Below are 25,625 nucleotides of genomic sequence, written 5' to 3'. Positions count from 1 at the left end.
CAGTGTGAGAAAAAAGAAAAAAATCCCCTCTTTAGATTAATCTTTAACTGTAATATACAAATTATATTGGTATATAATTATGTGTATATACAGTTATTAATTATTGTACTTGGTGATCATTCTCATACCTCATTATGTAGAAATTCTAGCCCATTTTTGAAATACTCGAATTCAGTAACATCTGATAAATTTCAAATACAAACTGTTCATTTCATTTCTACAACAATATTTCTATGGGATTTAGGTAGATTTGATCTGACCAAATTCAGTTCTGAATTTCTTCTTCGTCCATTTTCTCATACACTTGCTTGTTAAGTTGGGAATATTATGTTGTTGCATAACTCATTTGAGCTTTACATTTAGATGACAAATTACCTGATATTCTGCTGTAGATTTTTTCTGAGCCAAAGCAGAATTCATGCTTCCTGCAATGTTAGCAAATTGTCTACATTCTGAAGTAAAAAAGCATCCCCAAACCATAGCATTACTCTTTTTTTGACAGGCAATATGAGATTCTTATCATGTTTGGTTTCCACCAGATATAATGACACAGATGTAACTCCAAAACTTCTACTTTGGAGTCATTTGTCCTATAAAATTCATTCAGATGTTTTGGAGAAAATTTGAATTGACCATCAATACTTTTCTTACTGACTAACAATTACTGCCTTGCTATTCCCTTATGCCACCATATAACCCAGCAACTATCCTATAATGGAATCATAACTGCCAACTTTAACCAATGCAAGAAAAGCTTACAGAATTGTGGCTGTTATTCTAGGATTTTTGTGGCTCCCTAGACAACATCTCTGGGTGGTGATTTTCAAAGTATACCCACTCCTTTCAAGATTTACTGTTGTCCCAATCTTCTCAATTTCAAGGTTATTTCTTTGGACTGGTAGAGCACTAGAGCTCTAGAAATGTTCTATAATTTTTCCCACACTTATGGGCTTTAACACTACTTTATGGAGATATCAAGAAACAGCACTTCTTTTATAAATATCTTTAAAAACAATGAAAAGTTGAAATTTGGACTGAATAACAAAAATAATGCTTTAAAAGCCAAAATTTCTGTTTTTTTCAGGCTAATAGTTTAATACTAAGAAAACTTGGAAAGATCACATAACTTTTGTAAATAAAATGAAACCCAATTATAATCACAATACAAAACAATAATGCTAACATTGATTGCAAAGATTTTGGTATAAAAGGTGGACAAAAGAATGTGAGGTAAATACAATAGTTATAAATAGATTTTTACCTGATTCAAAAGTTGGCATTTTCAAGTCACCTTGATTCAATTCTGTGCCATATTTTAGTTTATGGTATTTTGCCCTTGAAAGAAAAACGTAAGTAAATTGACCAATAAATTTTAGATTTGTATTTTCCTTACAACATTCATACAAAGATGTCTAAACAGTGAAGATTGCGCTTATGAACTGCCTTTCATCATCAGATAGACTTGGAAATATCAGTGTTTTAATTAGCAAGTCTCCTGTTCAATCACCTTTGTATACAGATGGCTAGTGTATTAAGCATATTTAAAAATTTTCTGCCTTCAAAAATCAAACAGAACCATACATACAACCACAAAATTACATTTTATATACTGACCAACATTAAAATAAAAACAATAAAAGTTACTGTTTACAAAAATAAATGTTTAGTCTTTAAATAACTGAGTTGATTTTGTCTTCTAAATTAAAAAAAATAAATAGGCATCAGCAATGGGTTTCAACAATGTAGAGTTTAACATACCGTATATGCCGCTGTATTAGGCGACCCGGCGTATAAGACGACCCCCGTCTTTATAGCCGGCCTGCATTCCTAGAACGTCGTCTTATACGCCGGAAACTACCAGTATTTCCGGCGTATAAGACGACTCGGCGTATAAGACGACCCCTGTCTTTGGCGCCGATTTCAGCGCTCGCAGAAGTCGTCTTATACGCCGGCATTTACGGTAAATCCAAATAATAGACTGTTGTATATTAGTTCTTGACATCAATACCTTCTAATTGTGTCTGGAAAGCAACTGATATAGCAATACATCTTATGGTTCTAATATCTTGCACCAATTAGTAGCCTAGCTACATTTTCCATCAACTGGAGCTTCAGAACATTTTGACTATTGGAACACATTGAAACAGACAATTTGGGATACACTTAAGGCAGGAAACCAACCAGTTCAGGAATAGCCAAAGCTAGCATATTAAATAAATATTAAATTCATTCTTGTCACAGCCTCCACCCTATAATTAAGGAATAGCTAATCTGCTATTTCAGATGGATTAGCCCTGAACCAAAATCTTGGACCAAGAGCACCTCCAAATTAACTGAATTTAGTTCCATATTACTCTTTTTCATTCACACCGATATTCAAATTCTACAATTTTCTTCAATTATCAATGCCATGTTAACTAATATGAAAACATTGTATGTAAACTTCTCAGTTGAGAAACATGGGATAGATACCTTTCTTGTTTTAATGCATATTCTAACATTTTTATTCTTCTTACTAAATCTTTCTTCAAGTTTTCTTGACCCTTTCTCTCGCCTTGCAAAAATGCTATCCGAGCCTGAAAATACAAAAATGGTAACATAATTAACTTTCATTTGATCATGTTTATCCAATATACCATATTTTAATTCTATGTTCTATGAATCTTCGGGGATATTCTCCACAAAAAGAAAATAATCTATAGATTGTATTTCTTTGTGATAAAATGTTTTGCCAACTAACTGAACTGTACCAAATCCATTTTTATTTTACAATAAACCTGTTCAGAAAAGCATTCAAAAACAAATATGTATTTCTAATTCATAAGTCAAGGAGAGAAATAAAGCAGGAACAATAAAATCCTCATAGAAAAACTCAGGGGAACTCTCTATGTCCCGGGTGTCAAACTCGTCGCGACACACACTACTTTTTTTGCATTTCCGGAGCTGGGGTGGGCGCAGCCTCTGTATGATGCAACAAGCCTGCAGGCCGGCAGCTTGACACCCCTGCTCTATGCTAAATAGCATTGAAATGCTTTATTCATCATTATATTATTTGTTAATCCTATGACTTTAAAGAACTGGAATCAGAAAGATTCCGGATATAAATAAAAGTACCACAGCTTTGCATAAATGCCACACTGTAATTATACAGAAAAGAATTTTAAAGCAGCACTGTTAGTATACTAATAGTCCCTATGGTGAGATTTCATTATCAATTGAGGTTTTAAGGAACATGTCCATCAATAAAATTTGCTAAGTTGCTTTGAACAGTGCAAAATATAATTGCAATTGCAACAATGGGGCATTTTCATCTATAATATCCCACAAAAAATCACTTGTGAAATCTGGAGATGGGTTGTTCAAGTGCTCTGTGTAGGTCTGGAAACAAATGTTTGTCTTCTAATTTAGACATAAATTCAGTTAAACATTTTTAATGAAATTTATATTACATAAGAACTATGGATTTGAAAACAACGCCATGCTTTTGAGCTTGAATATTTTCTTTAATGTTTTTGATTTTAGCATTCAGGTTCCCAGATGTCTGCTTATTTCTTTTAATCACTATAAATAGTAAAAGAAGATGACTTCTAAAATTATGCTACAGTACTGGACTTTCACTTGTGTAACTGAAATTTTCCTTAAAACCTCTTATAATTCTTATATACATTTCAATGTCTTCCACAGGAACCCTACTTTTTCAAGGAGATATCAGAACTAATTACAAGAGAACATGGGGGGGGGACAATTTTCCACCAATTTAATATTAAATTAATACAACAACATATTTTTAATTTATTTTATTAGATTCTGCCCCATTTCTTAGAGACATAAATGAGGCCTCCTCTCCACTTATGTTACCCCCACAACAGCATGCAATATAAATTAGGCTGAGAGAATGACTAGTCTAAAGTCATGCAGCAGATTCTATGATCCAGCAAGGGTTTAAATCTGGGCCTCCCCAATCTAAATCTAGCCACTATCTATACTTATCTACACTATTTCATTACCTAAAAATAGGTCAAGAGCAGAACAAAAATACCAGCAAAATCCACAGTTCTCTTCCCTTTAAAATTTATATTGATATTTGAGTAATAATAGTGAAAAAGTCACAGTGGAAATATACACTGAACTGCAAGTACATAAGGCAGAACTTATTTATTTCTTTACAATTCAAAAAATATATTACAATCAAAATACTAAAAACATTTTAAACCAATAAAAATAACAGAAACCATTAAATGTATTAAAATGTAGTACTATTAGTAATAAAAACTTAGCACTATTGACTTGCAGGCAAAGGTTCCTGCCAAGCTTCTTAAGCACACCCACATTGACTAGGCCCCTTTAGCCATGACCTTCTTCCTGCTAGGCCCCTACTGTGATCCCAGACAGACTCCTTACCAACAAGACCCATTTGTTCTCTTTTGTTGAAGGGAAGCAGCCGAAAATAACTTTTCTTTTTCATATTGCTCCTTCTCTCTTTTCAGGGAAGGGTGAAATTATTCCAGTTTATGATGGCAAGGATAGCTAAATCATGATTTTCAAATTAGGTTTATTGGAAGTAAAAGGCAGTATGCTTCAATATTACAAAGTAACCTCATAAATTGAAAAATAAGTCTGATAGACAATTCAATTCATTTGGAAACCAAATTTGGAATTATAGATTACAGTTCTGCATATAGACTCTTACTGCATCTGAAATGTTTTTCTTAAAATAAGTCTTTTAAAATATTAGATACTACTTGATTCGTCAACACTAGATCTGTTTTAGATTACATAGAAACTCTTATTAATTGTTCATTTTGCTACATTATCTTTTGATAGATGATCTGGCTGTATTCATTAAGTATTGAATACTGGCTTTCTTTTAACAATGGTTTTGAAATGTTAAATTGATATAACATCACTTTTATATGCAGCTTTAAAAACTTAAAAGCTTTAAAAAATCGCACTTCTATAGAGCTTGATAACCATTGGTTTTTAGTTTTTTCTCTTTCTCATTATTACGTTTTTAAAATCTATTTTAAAAAGAGGCAGTCTCACATCTTAGGTGGGTAAGATTGTAAAAGGATATAAGATTACATGTAAATATATACGGGAGGTTCTGTGTGCATGATTTTATGTTTTACATCTCTTCTCCTAAGATGTACATAATAGCTTTTGTACCATAGTAAACTGTGGGACATTGAGTGCAAGGCAGTGGTGGGATTCAAATATGTGAACAACCAGTTCTCTGTGTGGATGCTGCTTCCGGAAGTCCGTTCTGGGCCTGGGCAGCAAAAAATTAGCTACCGGTTCTGCTGAACTGATGCGAACTGGCTGAATCTCAGGGTCAGTCATTAGTCACTTTTTTAAGCTCTTAATTTTGAACAGTAATTAAACAAAGTTAGTCAAAGATTACCCATAAGGAAGGTATTTATATGAAAACAGCAACACATTTGAACATTTAAAGTAACTTACATCATCTTATCAACAGTGCCTAGCTTCTAATACACCATTTATCTTTATCATATTAGTAAACTTATTAATCACAAATTAATTTCAGTGTGAGATTATTACACTTAAAATGAAATTATTAATTCTAACATTCAAATTCATGTGTATTTCATCAGTTTAATTAAAAACACCGTTTAACATAAACATACACATTAAAGACAGTAAGAAGTTGTTGAATGATCTAGAATACTTACATTTGAAGACATTTTTCTTTTTCCAAAAACCCTTATTTCCTTAATTAGGGATATGGATCATGAGTTCAATAAACACTAGAGGGTGCTGCAGCACCATCTTGGATACTTTGAATATTTTGAAATATTCACAATAAGATATTGTGTCAAAGCTCTATAATATAATGTGTACATGAATGTGTAAATGATATTAAAAACTGTGAGGTTTATGAACTTCTTAATGAAAACCCAAGAAACATACCAGTAATGTACTGTATTTCATTATATTTTGTTATTGTATGTAAATCTTAATTTTGATTATATCTGCAGTTATTTATTACTTCCCATTTTTAATAAATGAAACTTTTTTCTACATTTCACTTTTAGCTAACTTTGTAAAATAAAACCCAACCCATCTCTGAATTTTGTTGCCTTTTGATGAAACTTTAATACATATATATGCACATATACATCTACACACATACACACACACACACACACAAACATACATGTTTAAAATGAAAGTACTTTGTGTAGCAATTAAAGACATCAAGCTAAAAACCAGGAAATTATGAATACTAATTCTGACTTGGGTACAAAGCCAACTGAATGACTTTGAGACAGTCACTCTCTCAGATATAGGAAGAATGCAATGGCAAACCAATTTTGAAGTGTCACCAAGAAAGTTGCAAGGACTTCTTTAGACAATCACCAGGAGTCAATACAAATGGAGGAAAAGTTTATTTAAAAAGTGTGTATGAATGCATAATATTTGCTAGAAGCCAAATTCTCTCCGGCCTCATCATCAAAAAGGGGGTAGGTCAGGGCAAAGAAATGCAAGTATATAAATACAGTTGGGTATTCCATTTCTTACCTGTTTTTTTAACTTTTCCTTCTCTCTTTTGTCTACCATTATCCCACTCCCCACCCCGCAATATTACCACTAAATTAATATTCCAATTGCTATAATAAAGGATTTGAGCGATTGATGAATTAATTACTTGAAATTAATTACTTATGTAGTCTCATAAAAATTAATTGATCCTCTGTTTGTACATACCACCAATTATCTTGCATGTAAACTAGTTTCACAAAGAAACTGTACACTCTGTAATTTTCCTCTCATCTTCCTCATTAATAAAAATGGCAGAAAAATGTGATGGGGGGGGGGAGATAGCTGCACTGGGGAGAAAAGGGAGAAAAAAAATCAATAAAGATGAGGTAGAGGGAAGAGGTTAACCGAATAGGGAAGAGACAGAAGTCTCGTTACTGTTTAACCATAGGCACATATCCAACCTAAGTAGCAGTTAATTTTTAAACATATGCTGTATATCTACTTTGTGTTCAGACGTTTTTTTGGGGTTTTTTTGCTTTCAACAGCTTCCATTCCTTTCAGTAACATAAGACAACTCTAGCACTACTCATAAATAATTATGCAGAAAGAAAATCTTGAGCAATGTATATGTACGTTCCTGTGCTGATGTAAAGGTACTAAAATAATGGGATACAAATTACTAAATAAAAAAACCCTGAATTTTGAACAATTTCCATAAATGTACTGTATATTGAACATAAACAGTGATACCCAACCTTTCTGACTTTGCGGACTGGCGACGGTGGCAAGGGAGAGGGGATGGTTCTGCCCAAACAGTGGGCCAGAGCACTCGCACAAGTGGAGCTGTGCACACTTGCACACTTACCCGCCACTCGCACAGCCAGTTCCAAACAGACTGTGGCCTGGTTCCAGGCAATGGCCTGAGTGTTGGGGATTCCTGAGTTAAATGGCATTATACCTGCATAAAATTCTGTCTTGCTACTTACTGAATGAACATTCAAATCTAATGAAAGCTAATTTTAAGTTCCAACCTAGCATGCTAAACTGAGGATTTACTGTTTATTGAAGATATCTGTGGGAGGTGTTACATAAAATGTATTAGTTAAAAGATTTTGTTAGTCCTTCCATCCAATTTTTAAAACAAAAACAATTATGCAGATTTACTCCGAAATAAATCTCAGGTTACTACAGAATTATAGCATTATTTAACACTCGGTATTAGCCAGAATCCTCACAATAGATTATTTAATAATATAAATGTTTATACAATATCAGTTTCCAACAATACCATTTTAACACTGCCCTGCTCAGGAGTTCAGTTACGTTCCTAAAATCAGTAGCTATCAATGTTTATGCTTCTTTCTTTAGATCAAGCTCAACTTGTGTTGTTTTAATGGTAACATGGAACTTGCTACTTCCTTCTTCTGAGTAGGTTTTAGATTTCTTAATTTAGCCTATAATCTAGGATCTCTTAACTGTCTCCAATTGTGATGGAAATGACTTATATGCAAAATAGAGTGGTCCATCTCTGCAATATTCTTTTCCCACCAACGCAGATCAAATGATGTTTTTGTGAAAATGGTGATAGTGGCATTGGCCTGAAACACAGAACAAAAGTATCATGAACTATTTCTAAATGATATAACTGGGGAAATACATGAACCATTCATGGAGAAAATCTGTATCTATCTATCTATCCATCCATCCCACCCACCTAAACTCTCATGTCTGTTGTAACCTTTAATTAGGTCAGCGGTTCTCAACCTGTGAGTCGCGACCCCATTTGGGGTCGAACAACCATTTCACGGGGTTGCCAAACAATGCAGTCCACCATTTTTTCCCCTTTTCCTTAGCTGTGCTACTCCCTTTTATTCTATTGGCTTTTGAAAGCCAATAGAATAGACTCTCTTGAATAGAATCTAATTCTATTGGCTTTTGAAAGCCAATAGGAATTGTCCAGGCTGTCTCTGCCCTGCTGAGCCTGCCAAAAGTCCCAGTCTGCAAACGGTGGTGCACGTTGTTTGCAGCGAAGGCGAGCTGTTTGGAAGTTTCTACCCCTCCCTCTGAGCAACTACTAAAAATGTAAGTAAAAGAGGGCCAGGGGTGGGAGGTGGGAGGCCAGCGGGCGCAGGGAGGGTTGCTGGCGTGCGTGGGGCCCGGCGGGTGCCTTACTTCCCTTAGGCTGGGCCAGCTGGTGGTCGGCCTGCTCTGTCTCTGCTGCTTGCCAGCTACATCTCAGCCAGCACAGGGGGCGGCACCACCCATGTGCGGCGCTCCCGGGCAGGGAAAGTCCTCGACTTACGACCGGTTGGGTAGTCCTCGACTAACAACCGGTTGGGGGGAGGGTCACGGCATTAAAAAGGTTGAGAACCACTGAATTAGGTGAAATGATGCATCATGGGGCAGTATCAAGGAGAGAGGGAAGGGGTGTGCAACAGGCATGATGTAGATCAGTCAGGGTGCAAATGGGTGCCCAAGATGTATAGCAAGGAATAGGGAGTGTGTGTGAAGATGCAATGCAGGCTGGGTAGAATGTAGAAGGGTGTGGGTCATGGAAGGGATGTAGAGCTGCAATGAGAGTTGTAGGGGGTGCACAAGTGTTGCACAGGTCAGGGAGGATGCAAAAGGTTGTGAGTGATTGCAGAAGGGACTGGGGAGGGTGAACCAGTAGGAGATTTACCTAAGCAACTTGCAAGCTTCCTTCCCAGCTTCTCTATTGATATTCTCCCTGAAAGCTTCCCACAAAGTTAGTGAGAAAGCCGGCAAAAAGTCGGAAATTGTTCCCACTCCCACTGCTTTTTTTGCTTGTCCTTCATCATTCTGTTGATATGTTTAGCTATATAAATATTTCTGAAATAGTGAAGCAGCTGAATGTCTTAATGGGACATGGGTTGTCTAGTATGCTTGATAAGAGCTGACAATAACTTGATGGCAAGTCATCAATCAATCACAATACCATTTCTTAAATACTTGAACTAGACTTTCTGCAGGAAAACAAAATGTTTTGGAGAAAAAAGCTCTACCTGCACAATCCCAGTGTAAACATCAGATAGCACACTGATTTCTTAGACCACTCATCTGTATAAGTGCCCCTAGAATGAAACCTCTAGGAGACAAAATAAAAACATACAACAACTTTATAAACCAGTATCTTCACGATAGAACCGAAATCTACCAAAACCAGTGACTGAGTACATGCAGCTGGGAAAGAGAGGAGGCAGCTCATACCATGGTTTAGGATATCAAGGCCAGTAACACCGTTTAAAGGAAAATGGTTTCATACTCCTATTTATTGGAATAAGTCACATATCATTTTTTTCTTTTTAATACAGTCAGCTAAAAAGCTATTTGTTATAACCAAAAATAATTAATATTGCCCGTATATAACAGATGCAAAATATAAGCAGACATAATATAATTTACACAGTGTTTTCATATACTGTTGCATCTAAGCCCTAACCCTTTTGATGAAATTAAACATGAAGATTGTATGTCCCATTTTGGTAAATCAATAGTGGATTCTATTAAACAATATGAAATGGTCAGAGAATATAATAAGAGTTGCTATTGGAGATGAAATAGCAGATAGTATTTGTATTTATAATAGTATTGGAAATCAAATAGGTTTGACCTTATCCTATTAAGTTGAACCCCAAGATTAATCATTAAACATTCTGAATACACGTACACACATACAAAAATATTATTATCTATATCTGCAGTACGGTATTCCTGACTTACAACGACAATTGAGCCCAAAATTTTGATCACATAACCATGGGAATGCTGCAACAGTCATAAGTGTGAAAAATGGTCAAAAATCACTTTTTTCAGTGTCACTGTAACTTTGAATGTTCACTAAATGAACTGTTGCAAGTCAAGGACTACCTCTATATTGACTCTATCAGGAATTATGAACTTTTGGGGCATGGGACGTGATCAAAAGAATACTAAAGACAAGCCTACAACTGATTTCCAGCAAAGGGTTGTTGTTTGTATTGTTTATCTATCATAAACTGCAAAGTTTCCAAGGATCTTCTTTCCTTTGGGGCGAGAGGAGTATGCTTATTAATTCTGAAGTTCATCCTTTAATACTGTTGTATGCATCTGTATCTTTTAATTAGTTTTCATAACTCACAAAAATAGAACATATATAAAAACTGTTTTCAAAAATGGAAACTGGAATTTCCATTCTTTTTTCAGTCAACATTTGTATAATGTTTAGCTCAAAAATATTAAAAAATGAATCAGCCATTTTCACACTAGGACAGTGGTGGTGAACCTATGGCACGGGTGCCAAAGGCGGCACTCAGAGCCCTCTCTGTAGGCACACACGCCATTGCCCCAGCCCTGCCACCTCCCGTGGCCAGTAGCCCCCCCCCCGGAGGAGAGGTGCCCTGGGTGCTGCCTGCGCGGAGTAGCACAGTCAAGGACATGGCAGCTGGGCAGCGGGGACAAGACTCCACCCTTGTGCCCCATCGTGTACAGATGATGCTGCAGGGTGCGGACAGAGGGCATGGCTGCCATAATGCTGCTGGGCTGCCTGGGCGATCTGCTGTGGTGGGCTGTGGAGGTGGTCCTGCAGCCAGGAGAGGCGGAAGTGGGGCAAGGTGGTTTTTGGGCACTCGGTCTCTAAAAGATTCACCATCACTGCACTAGGAGTTCAACAACTTCAATACTCCATTTCTGAAATATCACCATGAGCTTTTCCTGATATCAGCAAACTAAGTGGAACATATGCTAGATCTAATCTTATGCAATGGAAGTCTCCACCTTGTTAATTAATCAGTTTGAGAAAAGTTCCTCTTTCCAAATAGGGAGGTTGGGTGCTCCTTCCTGTTGTGAGGCTCTGCATCCTCACCATTTAGTTTTGAATGAAATGGATTGATAGATTTTTCTTCTTCAATTAAGACATTACAAAATTATTAGTTCAAAACATCGGAAAGCACCAGATTGTTTACCTTCACATTATATAATGTAGCAATGGCTGCAGGGAAGCACTGGATTGAAACTCTCTAATTCTATCTCTCACAACGTACCACAGATACACATAAATTATAATATTTCTATAATTTGATGACTTAATCTGCAGGTAGTCCTTGATTTACTATGGAAACTGGAACTGGAATTTCTATTGCTAAGTAATGAAGTTATAAAGCATGATATCACATGACTGCATCATTTAGTGATGGTAATCCCAGCACTCCTAGTTGCCATTGTTAACCAAATCCCACCAATCATTAGCCAAAGACTCAACTCAAACCTCAGTTCTTCCACTGCCTCCCCTTCAACTCTCCCAACCACCTATTCTCCCCCCACCTCTGCTCTTTTTGATGCCCTGCACCTTGCCTTGTGGAGCAAACCCAGAAATGTGCAGTTGTTTGTTACGTTGCTGTTCAAAGGCTTCCTAGAATGCCACAGTTCTGGGATTGCAAGACGCTCCTGAGACACAATCTGGCATGATGCCAGAGTTGCCCCACCCCAGCCCAATAGCACTGCATGAAGCTGCAACCCAGCAGCATGATGCCATGGCTTCCCCAGCCCAGCAGAGTGACAAAAAGCTACAGCCACTCCAGTCCAGACCAACAGTGTAAAGCCCCAGTTACCCCTGCCCAATAGTGCAAAGCCCCACCATTCCAGGAAGCTCTAGACATCTCAGCTCAGCAGTGCGGTGCAAAGATACAGCCAAGCCCAGCAATGCAGAGCCCCAACCATTCCATCCCATCTACACAGTGTAAAGCCCAGCTATCTTCGCTACCCTGCACTCCACAACCCTGCTACCCACTATCTCAGTTGACCTTGGTCAAGTTCTTGAATCTTTTGCTGACAAGGCATGCCTACCCTGGCTCTTTGTGAGGCAACTGTTGGCCATGTGAGGCCTTTTTTTCAGAGGTCTCATGAAGAAACTGCCAAATGCAATCTCAGGGAGAAGGCCTCAGGTGGCCACCAGTTGCCTTGCAAAAGGATGGATTTTATTCCATCCTATAATAAATTCTGCCAAGCAAGTAAAATCTTTAGGAATTTTTTAAAAGATTGTGCTTATTATAATAATGACATAATGTTGAAATGACTTGTAGATAATAGTGCTATTACTAGTCTGGTAAGCCACAAATAATGTAACAGCAGTCTTCACACAAGCATATGCAAAATGAAACTGGAGGAAGAAAAATCCTTAAAGAAGTGAAAACTATTCAACCAAAACAATATTTGGTTAAATAAAAAGATTACTATATAGCAAAGTAAGAACTTATTGTTTGGCTGCAAAAATATGTCTACATCAAAATCAAATCTGGAGGCTATAACAAATTTAAAAAAGCAAGATGATAAAAGCTAAATCTTGCTGTTATATAAAAAATAGAACTGGAAGCATGCTTCAATCTTGTAATATTAATGGTAAGAATGGGCTTAATCCTAACCTTCTGGTTACATCTGCTTGTAAAAATAGGGCTTGGCCAAGGTGCATTCCAGTAACAACGTGTTCTACTAAGTCAAAAAAGTTTAGCCAAGAGCCCCACCAGTCTGGCAAAAACATCCGATTATGAGATCAGCACCATCAGCATTACAGCAAGCTATGGCACTGATATTTTGGATCTTCAGCTGTACCAGTTCACAAAACATTAAAACTGCCATAAAAATTATGCTGCCATATTTTTTGTACAATTGCAACTAATTAGCAATAAATTTGGGGCTGGGGGGGGCAACTCATTTTTTCACCATATTGTATCTCTGAAACTCACAGAATTGTTAAGTCCTCTTGCATGGAAAATAACATTAAACAGCATGATTAATATAATACTATATAGAAGAGCATGATTCAGTACTCCATTTACAACAACTTCAACTCACTAGAACTGAAAATTCTATTTCTAGTTTTCAAATGATTAGGCCTGATAGCTGACAAAGAAGCAAGTTATTTCATTTCTGGACTTTGATTCAATTTACCTCACATAAAAAGTCTTATATTACTATTTTTATAAGTTAAAAAAGTTCTCTACTTCTCTTTGATCTAAGACAGTGGTTCTCAACCTTTTTAATGCCGCGACCCCCAACCGGTCGTAAGTCGAGGACTACTCAACCGGTCGTAAGTCGAGGACTACTCAACTGGTGCAGCACCGTTTGCAGAATGGGACTTTTGGCTGGCTCAGCAGGGCAGAGACAGCCTGGACAATTCCTATTGGCTTTTGAAAGCCAATAAAATTAGACTCTATTCAAGAGAGTCTATTCTATTGGCTTTCAAAAGCCAATAGAATAAAAGGGAGTAGCAGAGCTAAGGAAAAGGGGGAAAAAAAATGTCGGACTGTGTTGTTTGGCGACCCCTGTGAAATGGTCGTCCCGACCCACAGGTTGAAAACCACTGATCTAAGAGATACATGATCACCAAAGTACACAAAAAATGGAATTCTTTCTTAAATAACAAATCTGGGAGTCCTCCTGTTCTCATAACTTCTGCTTGAACAGCACATGGAGTTTGTCTTCATATAATTACATCTGGTGTACAGTGTCAATGATTTTGACCATTCATGAAGCAGCAGGCAATGACCAAGATTACTTATGCTCTTGTCACCTTGTGGCTGGATTTTTGAACTTCACTTTACATGGAGCTGCCCTTGAAGACCATACAGTAGCTTCAACTGGTTCAGCACATAGTAATCCAGTAGTTACAAGCATACCCAGATTTGTCCATGTGACACTATATTATTATTATGGCTGCCAGTATACTTTCAAGTGTGATTCAGGTGCTGACTGTCATATGAGCTTACATATCTCAGAACCTTGCTAGCTTTGCCCTAAGCTGAATTGGCTTGTCCAGTAGTAACTGGGCTGAGTCAGCTTGTTTAAATAGAATGGAGAAAAAAGGCCTGTTAAGGTCCCTTCTCTCAGAGAATACCACTTCGAGACCCTGTGATGAAATATTTTCAGTCATAGTCCCTTTTCCGTGAAATAACTCTTCCCTGGGTATCTTGAACACCCTTTCTTTGTCAGGCTTCTGAAAATAGCATTCAAGGACAATAAGTATTGACCTGAATGCTGAAGTTACAGGATATTTGCTGTTTAAATTATTATTATTTTTTTTAAATCTTGTTGTTGCTTGATGTAAATTGCTCAAAGCAATCTGGCACTGAGCTGCATGCAAGCTGTTGTAAATAAATAAAAGAAATCAGCCAAAAGAATTGTTCAGATTTATGCAGCATACCTCTGTAAGTGCTGTTGTATAAACTATTTGATTATGCTTTTTAGCAGCATTTATTTTGCAAAATTCAGCATTTGCTCTTGTAAGAATTCTGTAAGGTCAATAGCTATTATTTGCCCCCTTTCCCTTAAAATGAGAAATTGAAAGTAAAAGACTGCATAACCTTAAACAAGTCAGAACATACACCTTCCAAGAGTTGTATCTTCTATCTACATTGCAACATTTTATTTTGAGAACTAACCACATACCTCACATTTTTTTGCTTTTGACTCAGTATGTAGTAGTACCATTACTTACAATAATCGCTATCAATCATGACACATATCTAAATTTAACATGAGGATATGCTATTATTGAGCAAGTCTAATTACGTTGTTTATTTTGAAAGATACCTTTTAACGTTAATAAAATCTTTATATTTACGCACTTAACTGAAATGCCCAGTCATCTCACTAGAATGCAGTAAAACCAGGTTGGTATACAGTACACAATTCCCAATTTTGGTTCATTGATAAGTATGATTGTGTTTGCTACAATCACAATATACATAAGTAGCCTATATTTTTAAACACAGATCGCCGAAATAATGTAACGGGTGTAGAGGATTAAAGAGATAACCCTGTTAACGTCATCAATCACGGCGTGCCTTCATCTCCATCTCTTTTGGGGGTGTTTTGAGCTAAGAATGAAGGGACACATCTCCTATTTCTGAAAAGGAGCAGGGTAACATGCCGGAGCGTGTGCGTGATTTACATTCACAACATAGGACTGTCAATATACGTGTGACTGGATCGTTGCTTTTATATGACTCTTTTTCTTAGGCCGCGAAAACTCCCTGAGGTGTCCAGCCGGCTTCGACAGTCCTGCAGCTCTGGCAAAGGCAGGGACGGACCCAGCGCGAGAATAACTGTCAAGGCGCAGTCCCACGCCGGCAGAGCCAGGGTGTCATATCTACGACCGACCGGGCGAGGAGAAGACGGGAGTCCTCCTCTCCCAACTCTTTTGACAGGCCCGAGCCAGGCGGGCGCCATGCTAGAAACCAAAATGGCTGCCCCGGGGAAAGCAGCCCAACCCGAAGAGCACCGAGGGGGACGTGCCGAGTGACGCCCGCCGCACCGCGCCACGCCTCGCCGGACCCGCCACACGCAGGTACTTTCTCCTCCGCGCCCACCTTTCCCTGTATCGGCAAAGTCCCCGTCGTCGCCTTAAGACGGCCCCGGGCTCGACTCAGCCACTTTCTCAGTGTGTCCCTCTCGCCCGCCCGGAACCCGGCTTCATCCTACCTGAAGCTCGGCCCTTTCCACCTCCCAGTGAGCGCGCTCCATTTCGAAGCGGGCCCACTCGTGCTGGATGTAGTGCAGGATTCCCGGGATAGTGTAGTGCTGGGGCCGGGACAGCTCTGAACCGCTCCCGGGCCCCGCCGCTTCCTGAGCCGCCGCTGGACCTTGAGACTGCTGCTGGGACTGGAGACTCCCGCCGCCGCCGTTAGACCCTACGCAGCCCTGGTTGAGCAGCTGGGAATTAACGTTGCCTCCAATGGGCGGTAGTGGCTGCTGTTGAGGTCGAGGGTTAGCCCCCGCCATGATCCCCCCTCCGGCCCCGGGATGTTCGTCCATTGTCTGTTGAGGAGTCGTCCCCTCTTCCTCTTCCCGCCTAGTGTGTCCGGCCGAGTCCTCAGCGGTATTCTCGGGGAGGGGGAGTCTCCGGCCCAGGGAGGAAGTCCCAGCGGCGTAGAGGAGTACCCGGGTGTCAGAGTCCAGCTACACCCGAGCCGCCTCTATCGCGGTTGCCGCCGGCCGCCATTACAGCCTCCGCTCCATCATCCACCGGCCAGATTCACTCACCCACCCAAGGGGAGGGGGTACGCCGAGCATGCTGGGTAACAGCAAACGCCTTGCTCTGCCCCTCCGCCTCCGGCGCCACTGCCGCCTTACTCTGCGCATGCGCTCGCGTCTGAAAAGTCCTGGATGGGAGACGGGAGAGATTCCTGTGCATTTGGTGGCTTCTGTTTTATATTCTGTATTTCATTCTTTCACTCATTCACACTTGTTTTTTCTCGGATAGCACGATATTCAGGAGGAAAATCAGAGGGCTTCCGCTCTCTAAACCTTGCGCGCCGTATTCTTTAACTGCTGCTTGAGTTTTAATTGTCCAATGACTCTATGAGGTAGTGTATAGAAATCGCTTTTAAATGCACGTAGAGGAGTAGCAGAGGATTACTGTTAAGGAGATGCTCCGGTTTTTGTATTTAAAAAAATCCTAGACGTATTTAGTACTGATATGTTACTTTGATTTATAAGCCTTTCAAGAATCTTGGTTCAATAGTTATCTCCCAATACAGTATTGTAATTGGCAGCATTAAGAGTCATTGGTGTGTCCAAGGTCCCATTCATGGCAGAGATGAAATCTGAATTAGATTTTTTGTCATTTAGATTCATTGTCATATTCTTATATGGTACTGTTAAACTGGTGCAAAGTTGCTCAGTCCTGGTGAATTTAAACTTAACGGAAATTCAGCACTTAATGAATTCAACAACTAACTGGAACATTAGAAGAAATAAATTGAATTAAACTTTAGTTGTTAGTCTTTTAAGTATTTAAGACTGAAAATACTTGGGATGGTCTCTCTCAGCTCTAGAAGCCATGTGAACGGATCATTCACTTCTCAGCACAATATTTTGGGGTTTAGATAATTTACATGGTTGCCTATTTTATACTAGTAGCTCTGGATGGTTGATATAGTTCATTTTTAAAAAAATAAACCAATATAAAATGAAGCAAAATTCAATTAGAAATGATAATAATGATAATACAATAATCAAGGGACTCACAAGAATTCCCAGTACCAAAATGCACATATTGAACTTCATTAATATTCTAGCCCTAACATCTAAACCAGTGGTTCTCAACCTGTGGGTCGGGACCCCATTTGGGGTCGAATGACCATTTCACGGGGGTCATCAAACCATGCTGTCTGCCATTTTTTTCCCTTTTCCCTAGCTGTCCTACTCCCTCTTATTGGTGGCCACACCCACTTGGGGGTCACCACAACATGGGGAACTGTATCATGGGGTCACGGCATTAGAAAAGTTGAGAATCACTGATCTAAACGAAAAGTCAAGTCTTTACAGCCTTACAGAAGGCTAATAGTTTTGGGGCCATCTGTATTTTACACTGAAGGCTGTTGCAAAGGACAGGTGCAGCAACAGAGAAGCCATACCGGTTTTAAAAATGTGTCATTTGTTACAAAGAGAAGGGGAAAGTACTCGGTACGCTATCTTGAGATTCTGAAAAGAAAGGCAGGATACAAATCTAGAAACTGGAAAAGTGAGCTCTGGTTCTCCCCCAGACACAGAAGCCAGGTGGATGTCTGAGCCAGTCATTCGCTCTCAGTCCAACTACATACATACAGTTGTGAGGAAAATAGGGGGAGGGAGTATTATATATGTTGTCTTGAGTTGTACAAATAAAGCTGAGATAACAAAATCTCAGTAAATAAAGGTAATAGTCATTTGAATATGTTGTAAAAATGTTTTCCCCCTTTAGGATGAAATTTTCCTCATGGAGGAAATTATTTAAAAATGGCAGGAGAAGTTAAGAACAAAAGCACTTTTGGTAGAGGCATCTAATTCTGACTATATGTAATTCTTCCTTATCTCTGTGGGAAAGTAGAAGGAATAAAAGATTATTACCTGGCTTCAGAACGGAACTTACATTGCTGTTTTATAACAGCATAGGAGTCCTTTGTTTGCTTCATTGCACAGTGCCTCACTTCAGAAGGCAAGAACTGATTTCTCAGTATATAGTCTTCCACTGTAGCTGTTCATTCAGATCACTTGCTTTGTGTCACTGATGATGGATTGGGCCAGCAACAGATTCTTAGCATTGCAGTTTCATTCCTCATATGTCTACAGCTGACCAGCTTGGGTGGATGGGGAGGCTTCCTCACTCATCACACGCACAACACATATACCCAGCTCTAGGACATAAGCATGCTTTGATTTTGACACTGGAGTTATTATTATTATACTATCATCCCAAGTAGGACAGCAAATAGAAACTGGAGAATGAGCCTAGTATCAAATTACTGTGATGAATATGAAATTATATTAAGAGATGATAACTTATCTCTGGATAAATAGGTAGAAGTTTCTGGGCAATCTCTAGAGATCAGCTATGGAAAATCCATCATAATATTTAAAATAAAATTAGAGCTGTAGTGAAGAGCTTCTTTATCTTTTGTTAATCTATTCAGTCATCTTTGTAACCCATATATAAGCTGTAAGCTACATACAGGAACATTTTACAACTTCTGGCTGACTGCGACTGACAATAATAGATCTTTATCACTTTTTGCTGTTGTAGCTTCTTCTCATAGCCCTTCAGTAAAATCAAGCTTCCTCTGCCCCAAAGTCAAAATCAGGACCCCCATTTCTAAAGTTTCCCTTATTTATCTGAGCATGAATGCATCATTGATGCATTTAATTAAAGGCAAACTATCAAAAAATAAAAAACACTTTCCTAGTCTGTTTTTTTAAATAATTGTTAAAATTTTAAAAATCAGAAATCAAATATGAAAAAAACCAGAAATTATCAAAAACACTGGAATACAGCAGTTTGTTAAAGTGTTTCCTTGGTTCCAAGTGAAAGACTTCTAATCCTTTGTTAAATCAATATTGAGCTAAAACCTAGGAGAATCAAACCCTCTAGCTTTACTTTGCAGATTACAGTTTATGTTCTTTGTACAATCCAAAAATGAGATACTTTAAACCTCTAAGTAAGATGCTGCCCATAAGGATTTCCCGTTTCCTTCCCAAATCTGCCTCTCGGAGAGCTAATTCCTCAAAGCAAGGTCCCTTTGTCCTTCAATACATTTTGAAAAAGAGAGTTCTTCTATTCCCATGAGGGATTCTGGACACAAGTTTGGGAAAAATGCAGAGTTCAACTACTGTGGCATTGGGTGGCTGGGAGATAATCTGTCCTTTTGGTCTGATAGGGTTCTCCGTCTCTTCTTGGGACTCTTCAAAGAGGGTTAATGTTCCATACTATTGCTACTTCTATAGATTAATAATAGTTCTTAGAGCGTTCTTTTGTGATCTCGATTCCTTTTTATTCCCAAATGACTTGTTCTGTAATGGAAACATCACATAAACTAAATTAACATGAAAAAGTATGCCCTCATTAAATTATGTCACATAAAAGTAAACAAAAATTGTTCTCAAAATTTATTTATTTATTTATTTATTTATTTGACTTATATACCGCTTTAAGTGCAAGCACTCTCTAAGCGGTGTACACCAGTAAGCAATGTATATATATATATATATATATTTACATTGCCCCCAACAATCTGGGTCCTCATTTTACCTACCTCGGAAGGATGGAAGGCTGAGTCAACCTTGAGCCGGTGAGATTTGAACCGCTGACCTGCTGAACACAGTCAGCTAAAGTGGCCTGCAGTACTGCACTCTAACTGCTGCTGTTAATTATATTTTACATTCTTTGTTTATAAATGTATAAATTGCTTGGAAACAATGTACAAAAAAAATCTCTCTTTTGTATATAGTAAGCCATGCAATAATAGTAACAGACTATTTTTCTTTACAACTCTGTAATCCAGGGGTCCCCAAATTATTGGCCACCGGGCTGCATGTATGGCTGGCCGGTGCATGCGAGTGTTGTGGGTGTTCATGGTCCCACTTGTGTGAGCGTCACAAGTGTTTGTGGCCTCCCTTGAGCGAGCGTTGCAGGTGTTTGTGGCCCCACTCACGCGAGTGTCACAGACCTTCGCAGCCCCTCTTGTGTGAGCATCACCGCGAGCACCACGGGCGTTCGTGGCTCAACTCTCGTGAGTGCCACGGGCATTTGCAATCCCATTCATGCGAGCGTCGCTGTGAGCGTTGCAGGCATTCGCGACCCCACTTGTGTGAGCATCGTGGGCATTTGTGGCTCTACTTGCCCAAGCACTCCTGGCCTCACTCACGCAAGCAACAGGTGTTCGTGTGGTGCGCATACATGCATGCATGTGTTCCCCTCCCCACAAAATCATCCCTTTCCCTTCCCCGCTCCGGGCCACCAACCCCAAAAGTTTGGGGAACTCTGCTATAATCCCTTGCTTCGGGGTGGGATTTGGGCAACTGAATGGAGCTAGGGATGCTGCTGTGCATCTGGAAGTATGGTACAGTATATGGTACGGTACCAGCAGCAGCTTATCCTCAAGGCTCAATTTCATAAATACAGTTTCATATTAGGCCACTTGTGGAAGAGCCACTTCCTAACTACATGTTTTGTGGCATACAACTGCCAGACTATCTCCTCACCATAGAATTGTGACAAATGCACTGCCAGAAAGAAGCTGAATAGATCTCAGTGTTGGATAATTCCTATTTCTCATCCAGCCAGATTTTGGAAATACATTCACTTCATTTCACATAACGAAGCTTTCAGTATATGATGTGATGAGACGTTTTGTTTTCAGCCAGCTTCTGCAAAGCCCGATGCTAATTAGAGAGTGAATGACTGGCCCTAGGTGAGCCAGCTGGCTTCTGTGCCTAAGGGAGGATTAGAACCTGTGTCCCTTGCTTTAGTTCAGCGAATTAACCACTACACCACACTGGCTCTCAAAAGCAGTACTTCAACAAAGTACTAATTAAAACCGACAGAGCAGATTTCAAAGAAAGCAAGGAAGTACTTTCATAAGACATCATTAACTGGTCAGGTCCATTTCTATAGAATTTTGCAATAGTTATTAGCATCAATGGTCTTAAAAAGGATTAAGTAAAAAAATTAGAAGGCTAGATGTACTTGTTAATAACAAGAGAAATAACTGCAGTGTTGTATTTAACGACTATATACAATCTTAATTCAAAATGAAGATCTTAATTAGTGAGGTCTCTGTTATCCAGAGATGATGCTCTCAGAAGCTGATACTGTATAATGCAGTGGTTCTCAACCTTTTTAATGCCGCGACCCCCAACCTGTCGTAAGTCGACTACTCAACCGGTCGTAAGTCGAGGACTACTCAACTGGTGCAGCACTGTTTGCAGAATGGGACTTTTGGCAGGCTCAGCAGGGCAGAGACAGCCTGGACAATGCCTATTGGCTTTTGAAAGCCAATAGAATTAGACTCTATTCAAGAGAGTCTATTCTATTGGCTTTCAAAAGCCAATAGAATAAAAGGGAGTAGCACAGCTAAGGAAAAGGGGGAAAAAATAGCGGACTGCGTTGTTTGGCGACCCCCGTGAAATGGTTGTTCGACCCCAAATGGGATCCCGATCCACAGGTTGAGAACCAGTATAATGGTTGTCGGAAAGATAAGTATCCCATGCTCAGTTCTCATTGATTATTTTTAGTTTTCATATTCCTTTAACCAGTCTTTCTGCTGAAAACATATTTTAGAGGAAACATTTAGGATTAAGACTTAACCTCCCATTCATCATTACCCAAGATTGTAACAGCTTTCAATAAATATCAATCCTGCTAAATTTTTGAATGGGTGTAACTTTTTTTTTTAGTTTTAATGATAAAAGGGTTATGCCTGGATGCAATAGTATCTTTCATGAAAGAATGAAATTGGTAGACGTTTTAATTTCCATCTAATTCCTGCAAGTTGCAAATTTTCTTCTCCATCAATCATCATTGCAAACAACTTTTCTGATCATAAAAGAATAAAAAATTAGCGTCAATTTGTAGAATTAAATCCCTTGTTTCCATATAAACTAATTTTCATTATTACTTATTAGCATTATTATACATACTTCCAAATCTCTCAGAAATTACATTTTTTGGAGTTGGTAGCCGAATCAGTTACAAGATTATACTGTATCCTCTACATTTTCCTTGTAGAATCCAAAGTAATATATGTAAATTTCTTAGTATCCTTCCCATTAATGCATTGATTTTTTCCAGATTTACTTAGCTTTAAAAGATGACAGTTTCATGCATTCTCAGATCATTCTACTGGGTCTGTGAACTGTTCCATTCTCTGTTTATTTCTATTACTTTTGACACACACATTAATCTGATTTTCAATCATTGCAACATCTGATTCAACAGTGTTAAATATTCATGCATTGAAACTGGATCCTTTTCCAAACATCAGAAAAAAAACTTTTATGAAGTTTTTTTTATTTTCTTAAGTAATTAAAATATCTATTTCTTAAAATAATAATAATAATAATAATAATAACAATAATAATAATAATAATAATAAAGTTGGAAGGGACCTTGGAGGTCATCGAGTCCAACCCCCTGCTCAGGCAGGAAACCCTACACCATTTTGGACAAATGGCTGTCCAGTCTCTTCTTAAAAACTTCCAGTGTTGGAGCATTCACCACTTCTGGAGGCAGGTTGTTCCACTGATTAATTGTTCTAACTGTCAGGAAGTTTCTCCTTAGTTCTAGGTTGCTTATTTCCTTGATTAGTTTCCATCCGTTGCTTCTTGTCCTGCCTTCAGGCGCTTTGGAGAACAGCTTGACTCCCTCTTCTTTGTGGCAGCCCCTGAGATATTGGAACACTGCTATCATGTCACCCCTCGTCCTTCTTGTCCTTATAATCAAGTTGGGATTGGATCTTTAATCACTTTATAGCCCCAGTCTCCTTAATGACTGCTGGGTTGCATCAAAAGTAAGCTAATCACAATTCAGCCATTTTTCTGCTTACAATTAGACAAAAAGAAACTAATACAGTGGATAGCAGCACTTTACGTTAAATTAAAAATATGTCCAAATGTTGAACTAGCTTATCAGGCTTTGCCAATGATAAGGACTAGGGGAAATAGTTTAATGAAAAAAAAAGGGGTTTTCTGCTCTGAATTTTATGAGATGTTGGAAATTTTCAAATTATGAGTTCTCTCCCTCCCCTTAACATCTTTTAATTTTTCTGTATTTTAAAAGGGCATCTTGGAGATGTGGAAACAATTGTGGAGTTTTTATAGGTGCCCCAAGAACTTATAAGTTCATTTTGTTTTCAGTTTTCATCCCTATTTATTTCTCTAGAGGATTTTTTTTTCTAGGAGAAACTTCTTAAGACTTTTAAAGGTGTTAGTAGCACCTCCTCTTCTAAGAGACAGTTATGATTTTTTTCAGACACCCTGTCAGCCCTATTATTTACGGGAAGATTCTGTGATTTAATAGTAAAACCGCTGTTTTTTATGTCAAAGGTTCCAAGTTAATTTCTTGATATGTCCAAGTGTTGATAAATTCCAGCCCTGAAGATTTGTTTGCTATTTTAACATTTATATTGCTATTGATGGTCTGACACTTCTTAAGATAGTTTCCTATGATTCAATAAAATAATGTGAGGAAAGAAAAGGGTTGAGTAAATGATTGCTGGGCCACACTTGTCAAAATACCTTGTATGGATATGGATATGGATATGGATATGGATATGGATATGGATATGGATATGGATATATATATATATATATATATATATATATATATATATATATATATATATAATATTAACTATTAATCAGTTGTCATCTCTTCTATTATTTCAGATATATCAACCACTCTTAGCAATTTATCTTCTAAAGTTTCGATACAGTTGTGAATAGAAATAAGTGAATGTCATTATTAGGAATTCATTTATTACAATAACACATTTTTTTTAAAAAATGTACTTTTTAAAATATTATCAACAAACTGCCTTTTGCAGTTTCTTAAAATCACAGCTTCCCCTGAGGATTAATTAGTCAGAAGCTAATTAAAATTAAACAAACCTTTGTAGTATTTAAAACATTTTTTCTGTTTCTTTACAAATAGCTTTGTAATACTATCAGCTATTAATCAACCTCTTCTCTTGAAATGTCATATCAAAATCTATTAGCAAGTATTACAACCACTTCTTAATCTTTTAAGTGTTTGTTATTGTTGTTTTACTTAGGATGCCAGCTATATTGTCAGATTTGGAGAACAGAGGACTTCCTGTACTCACTGAATATCTGCTAAGAATACATTCAGAGAGACAGCTATTTTAATGTGAGTTGTTCCAATCTATCAGACCACATAAAATATGCCAGCAGACCAGCCTGCCTCTGTAGTTGGTCTCTACTCTGTCTCAGTAACAGGCCAGTGAGTGCTACTGTCCTAACAGTTTGCTTTATCATCATGCCTGGTACTCAGAGACTGCCTGAATAAGTCCCTCCAAGTTTGTTGGCAAGGTTTTTCAGTTTGCCATTGCCTCCTTCCTAGGGGTGAGAGAAAGTGATTTGCCTAAGGCAGCGGTGTCAAACTCGCAACGTCACATGACTTGTCACAACGAATTGTGTCTTTTTTGCCATTGCCAGCAATGGGGTGAGTGCGGTTTTGCTATGATGCATCTGGCCCGTGGGCCGGCAGTTTGACACCCCTGGCCTAAGGTCACCCAGCTGGGTTTGTGTCCAAAGCAGAACGGTTTCCTGGTTTCTACACCTTATACATTAACCATTATATCACAGTAGCTCTCCCTAACAGTTCATTGAAGGCAAATGAAGATACAACAATTGATAGGCTTCCTACCTAGTAGGAAAAATAACCATCAGTCACTAAAGGGATATGAGCCTAGGCCTGGGTGAAGGGTCATGTTTAGATATGTTGAAAGAAAAATCTTCATCAGGGTCCAGTCCAAGCTGGGAATAAACAAAATAAAGACTGCTTTAGAAAGAAGATTGTAGTTTATTGAAGAGCAGAACCACAAGACATGAGGCTCTGGAACAGCTGACCACATGTTGCTGGGAGTGGTGGGTTTTTATACCTTCTTGAGCTTTTGAGAAGTTTCCTGTTCCTGTGGCATGAACTTTGATCTGAGCTTTTGAGTGTGTCCTTTTTTGGTATTTTGATGGTGGTGGGTTAATCGTATTATGTCCTAAAGATCATGTCTTCAGAGTTTTAGTGGGGTATATAGATTTTAGGGGTCTTTGATTTTCTAATCTCATCAGCTTCTAGCTTC

General features: G+C 38.4%; 2 protein-coding genes across 4 annotated transcripts in view; one reads left to right on the top strand and one right to left on the bottom strand.

Annotated features, from left to right (window-relative positions):
- Nucleotides 1-16,588, bottom strand: part of STRN3 (striatin 3) — a 46,979-nt gene extending 30,391 nt beyond the window's left edge. For both annotated transcript variants that reach the window (XM_039351909.1, XM_039351910.1), the window contains exons 1-3: nucleotides 15,976-16,588; nucleotides 2,473-2,576; nucleotides 1,262-1,335 (exon numbers count right to left, since the gene is read on the bottom strand). In XM_039351909.1, coding sequence (XP_039207843.1) covers nucleotides 1,262-1,335; nucleotides 2,473-2,576; nucleotides 15,976-16,308 — 511 coding nt within the window. In that variant the 5' untranslated portion in view covers nucleotides 16,309-16,588. The remainder of the gene's footprint in view (nucleotides 1-1,261; nucleotides 1,336-2,472; nucleotides 2,577-15,975) is intronic.
- AP4S1 (adaptor related protein complex 4 subunit sigma 1) overlaps nucleotides 13,832-25,625 on the top strand; it is a 32,001-nt gene continuing 20,207 nt past the window's right edge. The window contains exons 1-2 of one of the 2 annotated variants that reach the window (XM_039351911.1): nucleotides 13,832-15,841; nucleotides 24,582-24,676. The gene's annotated coding sequence lies outside the window, so the exon portion shown is untranslated. The remainder of the gene's footprint in view (nucleotides 15,842-24,581; nucleotides 24,677-25,625) is intronic. The other variant, XM_039351912.1, reaches the window with a different exon arrangement.

Source organism: Crotalus tigris, unplaced genomic scaffold (assembly GCF_016545835.1).
Source record: "Crotalus tigris isolate CLP2741 ecotype Arizona unplaced genomic scaffold, ASM1654583v1 scf7180000018371.15429387391:27106975, whole genome shotgun sequence".
Taxonomy (NCBI): Eukaryota; Metazoa; Chordata; class Lepidosauria; order Squamata; family Viperidae; genus Crotalus; species Crotalus tigris.
Note: the sequence above shows the minus strand (reverse complement) of the source record. Positions and strands in the feature narration are given on the sequence as shown.